Here is a 19,717-nt window from a genome sequence, read left to right on the forward strand (position 1 = left end):
GACGCACTATTATCAAGGAACTGCTTGTCATACAGGCTGTGAACTAAATTAAATGGGCCTTCTACCTGCTCCAGTCTTTACTGGTTTCCAAAAATACCATTTTCTGATTCTGTTTGGTGTGCTCCTGAGTACTGATATTAGGTCCCGAAAACTTACTTTCTGAAAGGAATGCATGAAGTCTATGAGTGCTAAGTGTGATACCGGGTGTGGAGTCATTTTATTTCCTGTCGGTGTCCTTCCCTGGACCCTGAATCTCCTCTTCGGAAGTAGGTCTTTATTGCTGGAATGTGCTAGTTTCATGTTGCTGAATCCGTAGGTAAATGAATTTTCGGGGGGGGGGGGAGTGGAGGGCAGCATCTGTTGTGATTATCAAATATTAGCCTAATGGTTGTTAAATAATTCCTCACATACCTTGGAGGCTTGTATCATTTTAACAGATGTTCACTTTTCTTCCCCTTTTATGACACTTAAAGATTCATTTCATCAGAGAATGTTGGAGCCAAGTGTGCTTTGGCTTTATCTTCTCTCCTTTTCTCATAAGGCGGTCATATTTGTCCACCCACTGCCCAATATGAATGTATTTAAGAGGAGTTGTCTCTTCTCAGTGGGGCACCAAGGGTGGAGCACTGGGGTGTTCATTTCCATACAATGAGGAGTGAGTGCTGAGAGATATTTTGCAAGCAGTGATGACACTGGCTAAAAGTCGTGCTGCTCTTTGTTACCACTGAGTGCTGGCCACTGTAAACCAAGGAAGAGGCCATGATGCCCTTTGCCGGGCTAACCATCCTCCTCACTCTGGAGTTCACTGCTTCCTGATTTTAGTTTTCCTGTTTCAAATGAGTGTGTAGTTTAAGGTTTGAAAAGGAAAAGGCTGTTGGGAATATGTCTAATTATCAGTGCGTGTGCGGTTCATGTTTGCTGGTCCAGGGGCAGCGCATGGCTTAGCCCCTTTCTCTCCCGGCCCTGCTTCCCTTCCGCGCCCTTGATCCCCTTTCTTTGTTAACATGGCTTATTTTCCTGGTTTTATCATTTTCATTAGTCATGACATCTTGAATGAAAACAAAGAGGAAAAGAGAAATGAGTAGAATTTAAATGAAGTGCAAATCGTGCATGAAATAAAACATAAGGAAACTAAATTGTAACTAACATTTTGAGAATATTCCTACCTTTGTCTTTTGAATTCAGTTTCTGTCCCAGAAAAAAAAAAAAAAACTATAAAAACCCCAAGCAAAATGTATATTTGTAATGATGTTTTTCTACTTCAAACAGTAGTTTGAGCTGAGCACAGGACAGGGAGGGAGTGGCATGAGGACCCTTTCCCTTTGGAGAACTGTATCTAATGAAACTGCTGTGTAAGGGTGGGAAATACCACTGTGGGGTACCGGCTAGCATTGTAGACTCGTTTGTTCCTCTCTGCTGACTTCAGAAGCTAAACCATGAGGTCTGAAGCGGTGGTGTTCTGGTCTTCACTGCGCTCTCCTGTGCTTCCAGGCATCTTTGGGCAGAAGCTGGAGGACACCGTCCGCTATGAGAAGCGGTATGGGAACCGCCTGGCCCCGATGCTGGTGGAGCAGTGCGTGGACTTCATCCGGCAGCGGGGGCTGCAGGAGGAGGGCCTCTTCCGGCTGCCCGGCCAGGCCAACCTGGTCAAGGAGCTGCAGGATGCCTTCGACTGCGGGGAGAAGCCGTCCTTCGACAGGTACCTGTCCATGCCCTCCTCCCGCCCTTCACTAGGAGAGCCACACACCGGGCAGAAAGGCACAGCTCTGACGGTGGCCTTGCTGGTTAGAATGGTCATTTGGGCCACGCAGGTCCGGATTGTTGTAATTAAGTTACAAAGTGAAAACCAGCACTTTAGATGGCCGTGTTCTTGTTCTTTCCCCTCTCTCCCTCTCAGCTTAAACTCAGGGCCTTTGCAGTGAACTAGATCCCCATCCCTTATTTTTAAAAAAATGTTTTATTTTGATACAGGATCTTGCTAAGTCACTAAGTTACCCAGCCTGGGTCTAAATTTGCAACCCTCCTGCATCAGCCTCCCAGGGTTCTGAGATTTTAGTGTTTCAGCCCTGTTTTGCTACCTTAAAACATTGTAGCTTGTTCTTTTCCTTTGATTCTAAAGTAAAACTCTGTTAAATTTTAACATTAGAAAAGTGAACATATAAGATAGGAATCTTGTTGGATTTTTCTGTTAAGTCTTTCAGTTAATTCATTAAAAGAACTAAGTAGAGATTGGGTTAGCTGTGGTGCAATTAAAAATAACATTGTTACAATAATAAAAACATTTTTAAATGTATAACTCTGTTTTAAATTACAGTGGATTTACAAGGAAACCAGAGGAAGTATAATATGGTGAAATTCAAAAATAATACAATTTCGAGAGAAGAAAATACAAAGCATTTGTAACTCTACTAGTTAATTACCATTAATATTTTCTGAATTATCTCCTTCTACACCTTAGTAGAAAAAATAGTATTTTATCTTAATATTGTTTAGCATTGCATAACAGAAGTTTTTACGCCGCCGAAATAAACCCCTGACCCCTACAGCAGAAGTTTTTCCATGTGAAAATTTGGAGAATTCTCCTTTATTCCCATGTATTTTAATGGAACACTTCGTTCTAATGCTTACAGGCCCATCATAGCCATTCCAGTCTCACTGGACACTAATCACAGCTTGTTCAGTATTATAGCAATGTTAGCCTTTAGGAATGATTTTCCCTCAGTTTTGAACTTTGTGGGTAAGAACAGTGTTGATTCTTTTTTTTTTGGTCTTTTTGAGACAGGGTCTCCTTATGCAGTTCAGGCTGGCCTTGAGCTCACTTTGTAGCCCAAGCTGGTCTCGAATGATCCTCCTGCCTCAGCCTCCCGAGTGCTGGGATTACAGGCATGAGCCACCACTGGCGAACAGCGTTGATTCTTGAGAACTGGGCATTTAGTTCATGAGGGCTGCTCTCACAAAGCACCAGGACCCAGGAGGCTTGTACGTACCAGGAAGGGATTGTCTAGAGTGGCTGTGTTTCCGCTTCCAGGAAATCACGTGTCTGCTGTCTGGCAATCTCTCTTTAGAGGGTGAAGGGGCTCCCACAGTTTGCTGGGTGCTCTTACAGTCCTTAGACCCCATCCTCAGCTCTCACGGCCTCCTCAAAGCTCTAGTCCCTATAGGAGCAGAGACTGATGACCAGCTCACGACATGAGAATTGTCATGAAAGGAAATCTAGACCATCAAATCTGTTAAGTTTTCTTTGTCTTTAGAAGTGTAAGACTCTGAAGTGTCTCTAAAGAGACACAGCTCCACAGAACAGATATGAAGGAAGAAGTCTGAAACCACGAGGTGCAGGAAGCATCACTAGTGGTCTGGACTCTGATCCAGCAAGTGTATTACATCATCTTATACCTGGTGTTGGTCCTATTAACAGAGCCCTGAATTATGATGTTAACACTCAGGGAGGTGTAAAGTAGTAGATACCAGGATATGAGAGTGAAAATTGTTGCAGTCTTTCTTTTTTTTTTTTTTTTTGTCTTTTTCCTTTTTTATTGGTACCGGGGATTGCAGTCTTTCCAAAATACAGTAATTCATTAATTTCTTTCAAGAGCCTTAAAGCAAGAAATTTCATTTCTTGAAAAGCATCAGATATGTGAAGAAAAACTGAAGTATGAATTTCTTTATTGCAATTTTTATAATAGTCAAAATTAGCCAGTGATCTACTATTCCAACAGTGGGTATGTGTAAATGAATAAGGGTTCGTACATGTCAGAAAATATTGGATAGGTCTTAAAGTTACAGAAAAATGTTGATTTTGTAATGTGTTAATTACTGCTACTGTAACATCCAAGATGACTAATTAAAAAAGAGAAAAGGTTTGTTTTTCTTCATTCCTTCTGTCCCAACCCTGGATCCGTTGGCCCCTTGGCTTTTGGGCCTGTGTCGTTGTAGCAGGTCGTTGTCAGGTGCAGGAGGGCTCACAGACCAGACAGAAATGAGAAGGAAGAGGAAGGGCGGAGTCCTAACCCTTCAGGAATCTGCCCCCAATGCCCACCCACCCGCCCCTTGGCAGCCAGGCAGGGGCTCAGCCCGTACCAGTGGAGCCTTGCTCCAGACCCAAGCTAGAGCACAGAAAGGAAAAACGAGACAAAGTCAATTGACTAATTGAAATTCTGACCTTGACAAAGGCATTCCAACAATTTATAAAGGTTCATGCATTTATTCCAAGGAAAATTTTAGATGTGGAAATAAGAAACTTAATTTAAAACTAGCATCAGGGGACAAACTTCAAAGCTGTGAATCCTTTGTGTATGGGATGCTGTGTGTCTCACTCTGTGCTTTAAAGAAGAAGAGCTGATTGTTAGTTATATTCTCTTAGTATGTATTTAACTGTGAAAGTTTATTTTAGTTTCTCATGAAGTAGAAGAATTTTAGAAGTGGTTATATTCTTGAGGCTTGTCCACAGCAGATAAATAATCATTTGTCTAGAATAAATATATTTTAAAAAAGAAATACACATTGTGAGTTTCAGAACTGGATAGAAATCTGGCAACAGTGTCTTTGGAATACCATGTAATGATACATAAGACACCTTCTACAACTAACTTCATGAGAAAATAATGTTTCCATGTCTCCTTAAAATGTTATTTATATGAAGATGAAATTATTGCATATTCATTAAAATTATTTTGCCATGAGCATTTATTGTTTTACTATAGCAAATCTTTGCTAATGTGGGAGAATGTAGGGATGATTCATATATTTTAGGGCTGTTGTAAGAGCTGATGAGCCCTATATAAAATTAGCTCTAAATCAAATTCTCAATGAATATTGACTGACAATAACACATTTTATAGTCTTTACACAAAATATCCTTCCTAATTCATGTAAAATGTGTGTGTTTTGTGTAAAATGGGTCATGCTACAGAGGCTAAACAAAATTCCAGGAAAGATGTGTGCTATTGCAAGAACCCGTGAAGGGCGAAGGATGTCAGAAGTTTGAAGTAAGGATCTGTGGTTACATTCGGTATTCAGTGTTTACTTTCATGCTGTTATCTGCTTTTACCTTTGTGCTGTGATCATGCTGGCTGCTGGAATCTTTTACCATCTAGAGATGCTGTCTTAGGGCCACTGTGGTTTTAAGAAATTCTCCAAAATGCAAGAATTCCTCCCGCAACTCACCTCCATCCGGAACTACCTTGTGACACACAAATGAAAGAGACCAGCTACTCCTTGTGCATTGGCCGGGGCCTGCTCAGCGAGCCCACAAGCCCGTCACAAGTACCTGCCAGTTCATGTCCTGGTGATTTCTAATCTTGCTGAGTTTCCAGGACTGTTGAAAAAGTACTTCTGCTTCTAATAGCAAGATTTTGCACTCCTGTAACTGCTCCCCATACTCCCTGACTCTGCAGAGGCTGTCTGGATCTAAAGGAAACATAATCTCTTTTTGGGCTTTTTTGTCGTGACTTCCCGTTCAGATACCAGCGACTGTACTGTATCTACTGCTGTGCATAAAACCTCGGAAGTTTTCTGGCTTGAAACAACTTTTCCAGAGTCTGATTTTGGACAGTGCTCTGTGGAGACTGTCTCTGTCCACATGGTACTGGTTGCTTGAGGGGACTCAGTACATCTGCCACACCCAAGGGTGCCTCCCACCCAAGCTTGATCCTAAGGTGGGCCACCCAGCATGACTGATGCTGATTGGGAGGTTCTCTTTCCCTTTAGGGCTTTATACTTTAGCCAGATTTTGGGACCTTTTTGTGGTGGATTCAAAGGATTGCAAGGATTCAAAAAAGCCATAAGACCCATGAAAATTTAGCTCAGACAGGTGGACCATCATATTTCACTGCTGTCAATCAAAGGCAGAGTATAAGGCCAGCTCAAATCAGAAGGGTTAAGAATTGACTTTGCTTCCTTATAGTAGGAGTAATAGGGATCTGTAGTGGTTTGGTTGAAAACTCCAGCCTTCAAACCACAGTTGCTGTGGAGATTATCCACAGTCATATTTAGAACCCGTCTACTTTGTGCACCATCCATCTAACAAATAATGTGCCTCATCCAGTGTGCTAGGTGAGAGGAGGTGAGGCCCTGTTGGGCTCTGCATACCAGCTGGTAGATAGGCAGTGAGCAAACGGGGGGTATATAAATAAATTTAGGGTTGAGGGTGCTGTGCTGCTGTGTCGTGAGTGCAGCGGGGGAGATTTCATTTCCCTCCTGGAGTCGCAAACTTTGGGTTTAGCCTGAGTGATGAGAAGCCTGTCCTCCCCAGTGATGGAGATGTCATCCGTCCCATGGAGGGCAGCAGGAGCACAGCCTGGCAGGGGCCCAGCACCCCAGACTGCAGACCACAGGGCAGGCAGGTGAGGGTTGGCTGTGCTCTGCAGAGGGGAGGCACGTGTGTAGGCCTTGTAATCAGGGCAAGAGCTAGGTACTTCTTCCAAGTGAAGTAGCCCTCTGTGGATTTTAAGCCAGTAAATAAAATGTCACTCCAGCAACTAGAATGTTCTCCTTTTGATAAACAAAGAGCCCAACTTCAGTCTCTAGACCTCAGACAGGCAGATAAGCAAATTCCTGGATTATTCTGATAAGAAAGGAAGAGAGGACTCCCAGATCCATGAACCAAGAGGTCAAAAGGAAGAGAGTATTTGTGGCAAAATGAAATTATGAGCCAAATAAATAGAGAAGAAAATCCTGTAATTGCCCAGGGAATGATAAAGCTATGTTCAGAAACTTGTCCAAGTGCAGTGCACTGCCCAGTCTGCTTTTCAGTTAATTGGTTAATTGGCAGACTACAATGTTCCACATGGTGCAGTCCAGTTGGGTTCAGTCTTTAGGAAGCAGAGAGAGACTGACCAAAGTTAGTCTGCCTGGGTTCACCCTAAATATGATAATATGTGTGTGCACACGTGTGTGTGTGTGTGTGTGTGTGTGTGTGTGTGTGTGGTCAAAAACCAGAATTTCCATTGTGAAACATATTAATAAGAATGAATAAAGGTTTTTTCTTTGATTATTCTAATCATGCTTTTTCTCATTAAGAATTGATAGGTATAGCTTTTTCCTTCATTTGTTAAAATATGTTTATTAAAATCTTGAAATAAGTTCCTACGGTGCCTTAATATCACTCACTGTTGATATTGAGACTAATAGTAAAGTCTGTACTATGGCTTTTAAAGTAAACTTTTCAAAACAATGTTCAAAATATTTACATTTTATTGGGCTGGGGATTTAGCTCAGCAGCATAAGCGCCTGCCTTACAAGTGTGTGGTCGTGAGTTCAATCCCCAGTACCGATAAAAAAAAGAGAGAGAGAAATAGTTACATTTTATCAATCTCAAGTGTTTTTAAATTTTATTTATTCTTCAATTTCTATTTTAATGTATAACATTTTGAATATGACTTAGAATATAGAAGAACATAAAAAAGAAAGATTAATATTTCAAGTCTCTCCGACCCTGCAGCTCTGCCAGTAGAGAACATGTAAGCAAGTATAGTAAAATTGCCATATAAATATAATAAAAAAATGTATGTGTGAAAGTATTTGAATCATACAGCTTTTGCGTCTGGCGTTTTCTCCTTGATACTAGCTCAGGAGCACTTTCCCAGTCACTGCGTGGTTCTCAGGAATGTGAATCCGCCTGTGCTTTTGAGGCTATGGGCGCATTTGAAGTTTGGAAGATAATCTTTCACATTTGAGTGAGAAGTATTTGTTCTTGGAGGGGGTGTGTGTCTAAAAAAAGATATCTGGAATGGACATTTGAATTTACAGGGGTTGTGAGTACGTGCCCCACCTTCTGTACTTTCTGCTCTTCCTTAGCTGTGGCAGATGTCACACTTAGACCTGAGATGCTGTCACTGCAGCTGTGACTTGTACCATGGACTCTGGGCTGAAATGCATGTTGGGAGCAAGGAGCTTCTCACTGGCCTGAAGGAATTTGTATTTTATCCATTCCAGTCAAGTGCTCAGAACAAAACAATCTAAACGCATGTATCGTATTTCTGAGCCGCTTCTGCCTTGTTCCCTGCATGCAGGAATGAAAGCAAATGGAAACACCATGTTTCACAGTAAACTCCCTCACTTGCAGTGAGCTGTGGGAGCTGGGAAATCAAAGGAGAAACCGGTGCTGTTGCGTTCCCAAGCTCTCCAGATGGTGTCAGCTGTTGGAGGAAAGGCAGTCTGGAAGTGACAGGGGGTCAGGTCCCCACTGGCACTGTGTGTCCCTTTGTGGCATTAACTGCTTGGCAACAGAATAGCTATGCACTGAAGCACAGCTCAGGAGCCAGGACAGGAACTGTGCCAGGCCAAGGGTGCTCCCCATTCTGTCCAGGGTCTTGCGGAGCAGCTGCCGTTCTCAGGCACCCAGCTGCCCACCCCACCCTGCTGGCCATTGCCTTGTCCCTTCTGCTCCTCCCCTCCTCTTTTATTCATTTGGTTTTGGTTTGGTAACTAAACACACAGAAATGCAAAATAACAATCACAGCCTTTAAAATGTACAAGTCAGGGAATCCAGACATAGTTTAATTGAATCCTCGGGGAAGCCATATGGGTTTGGGCTTTACTGATCTATGTTATAAAAAGTGGCCTTGGTAGTGGGGACTCTCAGATGTTAGCCTGCATGAGAGTAATATAGAGGAATATCTTGGGATTCATTTGTTCAGGACCCATTTGGTGGTATTTCAATTTAAAAGCTTGGGGAATACCTAGGAATCTGCATTTTAAGCAAACCTCTAAATGTTTTGCTTTATATTCATGATGCTAAAATCATAACTTGAGAAATATTATCTGGGCTGTAAACCATGGGAGTATGGGGTAAAAGTATGTTATTCATTAATGGTTGTCTCCTGAGAGATGGGGAAATCAGCCTCACGGATTTATTGGGAGCAACAATGTGCTAGATAGGTCTTATACTACTATGAAAGATGAATTATTTTCTGAAGTTTAGAATTGATGCACAAAGTGTATAATTTCCCATCTGTGAAAAACAGCCTGAAATTTTAGGGCAACCTGAGAGACAGATCTTCGCACCTTTATGGTTGGATCCTTATGGAAATTCAAAAATAAAGGAGGACACACTTACAAAGCCTTGGTCTCCTAGTGTGAAGAGAAGACCTAAGGCTAAGGTTAGAGGGAGGAAAGAGGCTCGTGGAGGGCATGTGGAGGAGCAGAAAGATTAATTTGCATCCCAAAAGAGTAGGGAAAGCATAGAGCAGACCCCTAGGAGGTAGCCTGGGGCCAGCCTGACTGTGTGTGTGGGAGGGGGCACTTGTTTCCAGCACCCTAATGGCTCTGAGAAGTCCAGAGAGGGGGCAGCCCTGCAAAGTCCCGAACAACAGTTCGGTTCCAATAATTCTTCATTTTCCTACTTGTATGCAGGTTTCAAATGATGGTGTGACAAGGTTTGATAACCATTTTCTGAGCATCTCTCCTACTTCTGGCATTCATTTTCTACCATCACGATTTTAGCCATATCTGTTTAATACTTATATTAGGTTTATGGATATTTTGCTGAAATGTATTCACTGTTCATCACTTTCATTGAACAGGGACGCTTTCATTGTCATTTTCAGTTAAAAACTAGTACTACTTGCATAAATAGAAGGTCAGTGTAGCATCAACGAAGTGACAGCCGAAGCTGTCACTGAACAGCCTGGGTCCAGCTCCTTCCCAGGCCTCACCCGAAGGCCCTCTTTCTATTTGATGAAGATGGAGCTTGGCAAGTGCTGGTCCCGTTTTCACATGACTTGTATTCACAGCTGGTGCTTCCTCTTTGATATAGTCCGGAGATTTGAAGAGAATAAAAAAAAAAAAAAAAGAACCCACTGATGTTCTTCTGCATGAGTTGATGTCAATATCCTAACAAATTCCAAGTAACTATTACTTGGAATAGCCACATTTTGGGAAAAACAGTCAGCTTACTCCTCACCAGCCCAGGCAGGCTTAATTCTCTTGACTGCTTGGTGTCTGTGTTGGGCAGGTTCGCTTTGCTAGGGCCAAAAACCTGACACCACAATTTAAAGAAAGAGAGGTTTACTTTGGCTCGGGGTTCGAGGTTTCAGTCCATGGTTGGCTGACTCCTAGGCAGAAACGTCATGGCAGGACAGCTGTCCAGGTGATGGATCCTGGGAAGCAGAGAAGGGGTTCAGTGCCAGCGAGAGATGTACCCTCCAAGGGCACACCCAGGACCCACCTCCTTCCGGGCCCCACCGGCTGGCAATGCACTGGGCTGTGACCAAGTGACTCAGGTTTCAGTCACCTCTCCAGCTAAACTGTCCAGTTTAAATGGCACTGTCTTATCGTATCTGAACCACAATTCTCACAGTGACTCTGTGGAATCCTCCTGCAAACACACCATGGCTTGAAAAATCAGGGGCCTTCAGGAGCAATATCCTATGTGTGGAAAATACACAAACGGGTGTTTATTAAATATTTTTTGTGGCACAGGTTGTAAACTAGAAACCTTTTACATTTCAATGGGTTTAGTTCTTGTGTTGTATCATGTTTCTGAAGCAAGGAATATGAGCTTTTTTTTTTTCCAGTTCTTCTGTATAATCTGGGCTGACCTCACTGACACCTAACATATTATAAATTTTAAGAAATACCCATAGCATCATGAAGTTTCTAGTGTTTGGCGTTCCTAACCATTGATGTTTGTCTTCTTATTCAGAGGAAAGAATGCTGAAGTCACAGAGTTCCTCCTTAGGTGACAGGCAGACATGGGACTCATTTCTGTGCTTCCTGCTTCCTTTCTAGACCAGTGAGTTGAGACTACACCTGGTTTCCTCATATACAATAGAAATGAACCCCAAAGCAATTCATTTAAAAATAAACATTTTATTCATTTTAAAATATGCATTTATTAATTTAAAAATAAAGTGCCAGGGATTTAGCTCAGTGGTGTAAGCACCTGCCTGGCAAGTGTAACGTCACGAGTTCGATCCCTGGTACACCCCCCCAAAAAAAAAACCCTAAAAAATAAAAATAAACAAAATGGAACAAACACACTAAAAGTAAATGATAAAATGTGTGTCAAGTACATCCCATAGAGCCCTGCATATTTTATGGCCATTATCATGGTCACCTATTGAGTCCCACTGTAAATATGACCACGACATTTGTATGGAAAGGTAAATCAGCACACTGGGATCTGTGAGAGACAGAACTAATGCTGAACTATAAACTCTTCATTGTTTCTAACCCAGAAAGTCTGCATGGCTGTTTTGAAATCTCCATGGTAACTCCCACAGAAAGAAAGAAGATACCTATGAAATTTTACGTTCCAGAAGTGTGTTTTTGAGTTTTATAATTCAGCTGATAAATTTTTGCATGAATGTGCATCCCTTCAAGTTACATATTTTTACAGAAATTTATTGAGACACATATTTCTTCTATTTCAGGGTGCAACTCAAAGATTTTTAACAAATGTACCAAGACGTGCAGTCGTTAGCATAAATCAGTTGCAGAGAACACTTCTGGTACCCAGTGAAACTCCATCTGTCCATTACTGTTACCTCCTGCCCTTTCTTCTTAGGCAACAGTTAATCCAGTCTTCGACTTACTATACTATTTTGTACTACTAGCATTGTGTGAATGTCCTAACTTTTTGTTCTAGCATTCTCATAAGATGAGAAAATGAAATCACATCTCACTTTAATTTTTAGGTACATTTCTCTATGACTACTAATATTGAACATCTTTTTATATTCTTAAGAGCCATTCATATATTCTCATAAGAAGATTTATAGTTTTCAAATATTTTATTTTTCTGATTCACGTGACAATTCCTGGTAAAGAAATTGTTAAAATCTCCACTGAATTAATAGTAATATGAAAATTTCCCATTTATAGTTGAGAAAATATCTACCGTATCATGGAACAAACATCTTCATCCTCACATGGATTTCACTTTGTGTATTTACTTAAAACTCTGTATTCATAAAATAAACTTTGTGTGCCAAACTATAATCTAAACCCAAAAAAGATAACTTTGTGAATCTTCATCACTTTTATTGTCTCTGCCTCCTGACACAGTATAAACACTTCATAAATTTTTTTGAATAAATTAATAGAAGAATGTATTTTACCTATATATGCTGAATAAAAGAATGACAATATTTCTGATATCTCAAAAAGTAGAAAATTCGTAAACTTAAATTCATGATCAGAATTTAGGAAACTTGAAAATTGCTACGTTTTGAAATAACTTCTAAAATCCCATTAAAGTGGCATTTTTATCATCTAAGGCACCCCTGAGTCATTGTGTAAAGTCACAGTTCTGTGCATGGATTTATAACTTCCTAAAAGCCGTAGGTAGCTCTCAGTGAGGGATATTACTGTCTTAGCCACAGAGACACAATACTGAGTATGCACAACTTAAAGGAGAGGTGTGTTTTGGCTCATGATGAGGGGGTTCAGTCCATGGTTAGTTGGCTCTAAGACAGGAACATCATGGTGAAAAAGTGGCTCACCTCACGATAGTCAGAAACAGAGAGAGTATGACACAGAGACAACCATACGTCCCGCTAGGCCATATCCCGGTGACCCACTTCCTCAGCTTCAACCTCTTAGCACATCATTCAGCCATGAACCCATCAACAGATTAATCCACTGGTGAGCAGAGCATCCCCATGATCCAATCCGCTTCTCGCAGTTGCACCTCCAAATACATGAGCCTTTGGAGGTACATTTATGGTCTAAGCTATAACAAGTAGCTTTGTTTTCTACTTCTAAAATGCTGTTCGGAATATGGGTATATTACACTCTTGAACTAAACTAGATTTTGACTTAAAACAATCCGGGAACAACAAAGTAAACAAAAACCAAAATGAAATAAAATCTTGCTCATCTCAGTAGAATCTGGTTCATCTCTTTCTCCTCTCCCTCTGACTTCTCTTCACAGTGGTGCAAACAGAAAACACTAATACGATACACAGACCGTATATGTGGTGAGAAAGGGTCCCACTGAGGAAAGCAGGACAGTGTTAAATGGGAAAGCAGCAATGACAGTGTCACTGGACTTTTTAAAAGGTTTTCATCCTCTCCTCCGATCTGTAACATGCATTCATCCACTAGAACGCTGTCATCTGCGGTAACTACAGTGTGGTCACCTGTTACCCATTGCTTCTCTCCGTCACCCTCATTACTGAGACTTTTGTGGGGCAATGTGGTGAGCGGGAAGATGTCAGTCTGCCTCTCTCATCTACGCTGTGTCTTGCACTACACGTAGTTTCTTCATAGCTACTTGAAAATAAGTGTTCTGGACTGATAATCAGCCAGTGTCTTTGTAAGCACCCTTGCACTTTTCGGCATAGCTACCTGGTAGACTTTGCACAGTTATTTTTTTCTGTAGAACATTCAGGCTGACTTTTTTAGCTCCCACATATGAGGAAACATGCAGTACTTGTCTCTCTGTGTCTGGATCTTTCCATGAATGTAAGCTTTTCCGCTTGGATCTGTTCACTGCATGTGATGGTATTCCACGCTTCTTTGTGACTGAGCTGTGTTCACTGTGCATATGGACTACACTTTACTCCTCCACTCGTCATTTGACCATACTTGGGCAGATCCCACAATAAACCTGAGTCTGGTGTGCTGATTTCACTTCCACTGGATATACAACTGAATAGGGGAATTGGGGGTTTATATAAAATAGATCTCTTTTTTATTTTGTGAGGAGTCTTGCTACATTTCTGTGTAATGCTGTGCTAATTGGCATTCCCACCAACAGTGTGTAAGAGTTCCTTTTTCTCCACTTCTTGCCGATATTTGCTTTCATCTTCTTTTTAATGAAAGCCATTTTAGCTAAGGTGAAATGCTATCTGATTGTAGTTCAGCTTTGTATTTCCCTGAGGTCAGTGGTACTGAGCACTTTGTGTATTACTAATGGCCATTTGCATTTCTTCTTTTGAGAAGCATCTATTCAGATCATTTGCCATTTTTAATTGGGTTACTTGTTGCCAAGTAATTTTATCTGTTCTGGATATTAATCCTTTGTTGGATAAATAATTGGCAAATATTTTCTTCCATTTTGTGGATTCTCTCTTCATTCTGTTGATGGTTTCCTTCGTTGTCCACACATATTGCAGTTTGATGTAATCCCATTTGTCAAGTTTTGCTTTTATTTCCTGTCCTTTGGAGTCATGTCCAGAAAAAGAATTGCCTATACCAATATCTTGAAGTGTTTCTGTATGCCTCCTTCTAATTTTAGCATTTCCATTTTACATTCAAAGATTTTAATTAGGTTTTGTTGCCTGTAAGATTTTAATTAGGTTTTGTTGTTGCTGGAGCTGGATAGATTTTGTATGCATCAACTATACTATTTGAAGTAGAATTATACTGAGGTAATATTGCTTTAAGGAAAATTTCTGGATATTCTATACCAATATTTTAGGTCCTTCAATCTTGCTAGCCTTTTCTCTCTCATGAAATTACTTTGACGCTATAAGAAAAAAGTCAGAACTTGTTTTTATGCTGTAGTCTATGTTTTTTATTTACTTAGACAAATTAGAACTCAACTGCTTTTAAAATGAATTTATCTCGACACATACTAAATCAAACTAAGTGATGGCAATTCTAATAACTAGTCTGTAAAATAATTGTGTATGTTTCTGTGTGGTGTGTATTTCATCTATATAAATTCAGTCAATTACTATTTGTATTCAGACACGACCTATACAACTATGCAACAGAACATTGGATTTGCCTGTATTTGTTACTAATGAATACCAACTACATGGATTCATTAAGAAGTTCAGGGGTGGGAGGAGAAACCTGCAGTTGGAACAAACTATTTTACTTTTAACAATATACATGATCTAACCTAGAGTGCCAGTAATGCTACTAGAGAAGTTACAGCTCATAAAAGATTATGCCAGAGTGTATGCCGCCTAGTCATTAACGTTTATTAACATTTCCCAGGTGATTCTAATGTGTAACTCAGTTTGAGAATCATGGATCACAGATTTCAAGAATGATCCCAAGAGATTAACATTTTGGTTGACTTGAAGTTTTCTTGTTTGCTTCCATGTAATGTCATCCATCCAGAAAAAATGTCACGGAAGGAACAATTTTATTTCAAGGGAGGTTTTGTTGCTGATGGTCAATGGCTACATTGCCCTCACACGCCCCATGTCATTTATCATTAATGGTGGTATGTTTTGTTGGTATGAATTTCAGAGTATGTATATCATAGCTAACCAAGCAGAAAACAGCCTGTTACAGAGGGGTGTACTTTGGAATCATGGTGAAAGTGAGGGCTGAACAACTGATTTTGTCCTGTGTAGGAAGTCCAGGAAAACACCACCTCCTAGAGGCCAGCGAGGGAGAGGCACTTGGGAGACTGAATCAGTGCAAAAAAGCAAAATGGTGGCAGGAGAAGGCAGTGAGGTGGGAGGGAAACACAAGAAAGGACTCAAAGGGGCAACAAATAGACTTACCCAGGGAGACACCCATCAGAAGGCAAGAGTGGGCATATATCTGTGGTTTGAAGGGTGTGTCCACTGCTTATTTATAATGAGTCTGTTGTTTAGAAGAACCAAGCTCAGATTACTCAAAGTCAAAGTTCAATTATACTACCAGGCATTTTTGTTATTTGGATCATCTTGTGTACATAAAGTGAACTGTGTGTGCATGTCTGTGTGTCTGTGTATGTATGTGCATGTGCGTGTGTGTCTGTGTGCAGTCTTTGTACATCAAAATGTCCAGTACTCTGCTTGCATGACTACCTTTGTGAGGGAGCGCTCTGCACACATGTGTCTCTATATGCAGAGGCATTTCTACAGGTTAGAACCGAGAGTTCTCATAGTACCTGGGCCTCAGTTTAGATCAATGGTATTAGAATGTAAAGGATCTAATCATCGATATTTTGAAAACTTTCCAGATGATTCCAGTGTGCAACCAAGTTTGAGAATCACTTTTTCTCTATCTATCTGACGTTCTACATCATATTCAGTTCAGAAGCTGAAAGCATATTTCTGTTTTTTCTCCAACATTTCATCACTTCAGTGGTGCTACCAGTATTTTCATGGGCAAACTCACCAAATCCAGATTCAGGAATTATATCAGCTCAGGCTTCCATAACAAAACCACAGATGTGTTTGCCTAAATAGCAAACATTTTGTCACAGTTCTGGAGATTGAAGTCCAAGATCAAAGATCTAACACTGTTGAGCTCTTGTGAGGGCTTTTTGAATGCCATCTTGCTGTGTTCTCATGAGACTGTCCCTTCGTACGTGCATGAGGAGCTAGAGAGAGACCAAGTTCTCCAGTAGTGCTCTTTTCATAAGGGCACAAATCCCACCAGACTAGGGCACCACCCTATGAGCCCAGCTAATCCTAGTTACCTTTGAAAAGCCTCATCTCTCAACTGCCGTCACATGAGGCGTCAGGGATTCCATGTGTGGTTTAGTTTTCTTTTGTTTTTGAGACTTAAATCTTGCTAAATTGTCAACATTGGAATCCTCCCTTTTCAGTCTCTTGAGCAGGTAGACTTATAGGCATGTGCCACCCTGCCTGGTTTGGGTTTCATGTGTGAGTTTGGTGGAACACAGTTCGGTTTATAGCAGAGATCACCATGCCATCAGTACTTTTAAATCAGGAGACATCAATAGGACCAACCCTAATTCCGTCTACTCTAGGACTTTGCCAGGAGGTGGAACTGCTTGTGATTTTGTGCATAAGCCACTGGTGACACTTACATAACTTCATGACAAGCTGAGCGAGTTTAACCATAGTCGAGCTTCATAGTCACAAAGGGCACCAGCTTTGATGGGCACATGAAGAAGTTCGAAAAGAAGCAGACTTCTACCACCCAAGGTTTGGTTTGCTTTCAGCCTGCTTCTACTTTGGATTTGCTTTTCTGTGTCTACAGTGAACTCTCTGTTAGAGACTGATGCTTAAGAGGACACAGTGGAACAGTGTCATCTGGGCCATTCCGAGGAATACTGTCTCTCTCACTTATATTCTCCCTGGAGTCTTTGGGTATGACATGCTTATTAATTCAGAGGGAATTCTAGGTCCTCTTATTGTACTTGGGGCAGGTAATTTCTTTAATAACTTCCTGTGTGGACACATTGGAAACTCATTCTGTTCTGTGAAATCAAGGAATTGAGTGCATTTCTGCTTATGCATGGTGTCCAGCGTGAACAATTCCCATTTCTAGTGTTAAGAATTAAATATGGGTAGATTTCGCCTGTGTCTTATTAAACTTGTAATTATAATGGCATTTGGATTTCTCACTGTGTGTAAGTTTGTTTATTAGAGAAGGAAGAGTGGGGTTGGAGAATAAGTGAGGTGGGGTTCTTGTAGGATCACTGATTCCCGTTTAGATTAGCAAGAAGCCTGAACTGCACATAGATCATCAATTGTGCAAGTAACTTCCAGAGAGTGTGAGAACTTTAAGATCACACATACAGCTGTGACTTGGAATAAAGACAGACTGTCAGGAGAAAGAAAAATTGAGGCATGATAGGAAAGTGTTGATGGTGACCAGTTAGAGATGTGTGCCCCAGGAGATACACTGCTGACCATTGCTTCATTTAGCATGTGGCCTGAGGAAGTGTACCTCATGTGTTCAGGATCTATTTGGTGAGGAAGTGACTGATCCCCAGATGCCCAAAGGGTGACCCGTGGGAAAGTAAAATTAGGTTAATCATGGAAAGCTTCATGGATTTTCAACACACAAGGAAGCAAAATTCAGAAGCGAAGTCCAGGTACAACGTAAGGTGAAAGGATAAAAGCAAAGCGCATTTGTTGGACAAACGAAGGGACATACATATGCCACAGACCTCTTCCTGGTGGGAGAGGGCTTTCATCAGGATCTGTGAGTCTCTTCCTCTCTCTCTCTGTCAAGGATTTCTGGATACCAAAATACATGATTATTTGTTAACTTCTGCACAACTTTTATCTCCAAATGAATGAAAGAAATTTCAGTGCGAATAATGATTTTCCTTTAGCAAATAGTTTCAAGCTTGAAAAAAGAGCATGACTTTAGAGTACCCCGTATCCGAAAGACTTTTAGCTGTGCAGTGTCCTGTCAAGCACCTCAGACAGTGTTAGTAACAGAGTTGACTCATTGAGCTGCAGTGAGAGAGAGTATTGTGTGTGCAGAGCATTGCTGATGCAGTTATTGGCCAAGTGGGGGATTCTTCGTGTCCACTGTACACACAGTCTTTTGCCACAGTGGGCCGATTCATGTTGGTGGAGACAGATATTTCCCTGAGACACAAATGGCACGGTCGAGATTCATTATAAAATTGACACATAACAGTGTTATCTAATTAATTGCTTGCACAAATTAGATAGCAGTTATGCAAAATTGTGGGTTTACAATGAGATGCCAAGCTGGAGAGGGAGCGGCAGAAGGAGGCGGCGATTCTGTAGTGAAAGATTTTTGAGAGAAACCTCAGACTTGCGCACTGCCACTGCAGCCTCCTGACCCTCGGAGCAGAGCGGCTGTGAGCCTCCAGGGCTGCATAAGACAGTCCAGGCCGGAGTCTGTCCAGATGTGATGTTTTCTGTTCCATTCATTGGGAAAGGACAAAGCCAAAATATGAAAATGCGTAATTCATGCAGAAATTCTGTTTCTACAAAGATGTTGAAGTGTAATAAAGCCCAAAAAAGAGAGTCATAATTTTTTAACTTTTGGCCTTTAAGCAAAATTCTAATAATGTTTGTTAATTGAAAAAATATTTGGCTCTTTTTTTCTCTATCATTTCTGGATGACTAATGGTGTGCATCCTTGCTAGAACACTAGAAAGCCACTGTACTGCATCACTGTGGGGAAGGGATGTAATAGTCATCCCACTCTACATGTCTTACCTTGATTCATAGCTCAGATATTTCTGTTCTTGGAACATTACTGCAGCTGTGCTGCTAAGAAAATTGCAGGTGAAAAAGGATGATCCTGCAGTCTCATCTTTTCACAAGTGTGGGACCAGCTTATTAACCTGACTTTGCAACTCTGCCATCTAGTGGCCACTCTCCGTGCTGTGCTTTTTCCCAGGAAATAATTCACATGGAAGGTAGCTTAAGAATTCTGTTTGGGAGATTACATGTAATGAATCTCTGCAGCAGATTTTTTGTATGTACTGTTATTTTATCATTTACTTCTTTGAATTTGCCTGTAAATGTTTTGTATATTCTATGTGGATATAAAACATGCTTTTAATATTGAAATGTGCACATATTTGTTTTCTATTTTATTTTTGTATTCTCTTCTGAACCTAATAGTAGCTCAAACAAAATCCTCATTGATTTTTGAGGGCAAAATAGACCTAGCCACGTTATTCCAGTAGATTGGAAGAAAAAAGGGGAAATAGTATGTGGGGCTATTTGGTGGCACTGCATATCCAGACCTGGGCTGTGGCTGAACATCTGCCACACTGGTATTCAGCAGAGGATAAAAGTAAACTTATACAAAGGGCAGGTTAAATTTTCATTGTTTATTTTGCAGCTTTTCCCTTCGCTTTGTAGAAGACTCGAAAATTCCCAACTGCTTCAAGATAGTAGGCGAGCAGTTACACTGAGATTCAATCGTCTTCAAAACATGCTTTGCTGGGAGATTGGTAGTAGGTCATAATAGAGCTTCAGGTATCACCAACTTCAGTCTCAGAGGAAATCTGACACTTTGAGAGATGGAGAGAGCATTCCGAAGCAATTAATTCTGATGTATGAATACACACATGTAGATTTGTAAACTGTATGATGTGGCATATTTCCCTCCTTTTCCATAGCTAATACTTTTG

General features: G+C 40.9%; 1 protein-coding gene across 9 annotated transcripts in view; it reads left to right on the forward strand.

Moving 5' to 3' along the window:
- Positions 1-19,717, forward strand: part of Arhgap24 (Rho GTPase activating protein 24) — a 705,487-nt gene that overhangs the window by 665,409 nt on the left and 20,361 nt on the right. For all 9 annotated transcript variants that reach the window (XM_063249372.1, XM_003469397.5, XM_063249374.1 and 6 more), the window contains one exon: positions 1,492-1,699. In XM_063249372.1, the coding sequence (XP_063105442.1) occupies positions 1,492-1,699 (208 nt within the window). The remainder of the gene's footprint in view (positions 1-1,491; positions 1,700-19,717) is intronic.

This window comes from Cavia porcellus, unplaced genomic scaffold (genome assembly GCF_034190915.1).
Source record: "Cavia porcellus strain 051 isolate PalLab524CR breed Dunkin Hartley unplaced genomic scaffold, mCavPor4.1 scaffold_5, whole genome shotgun sequence".
NCBI classification, from domain to species: Eukaryota; Metazoa; Chordata; class Mammalia; order Rodentia; family Caviidae; genus Cavia; species Cavia porcellus.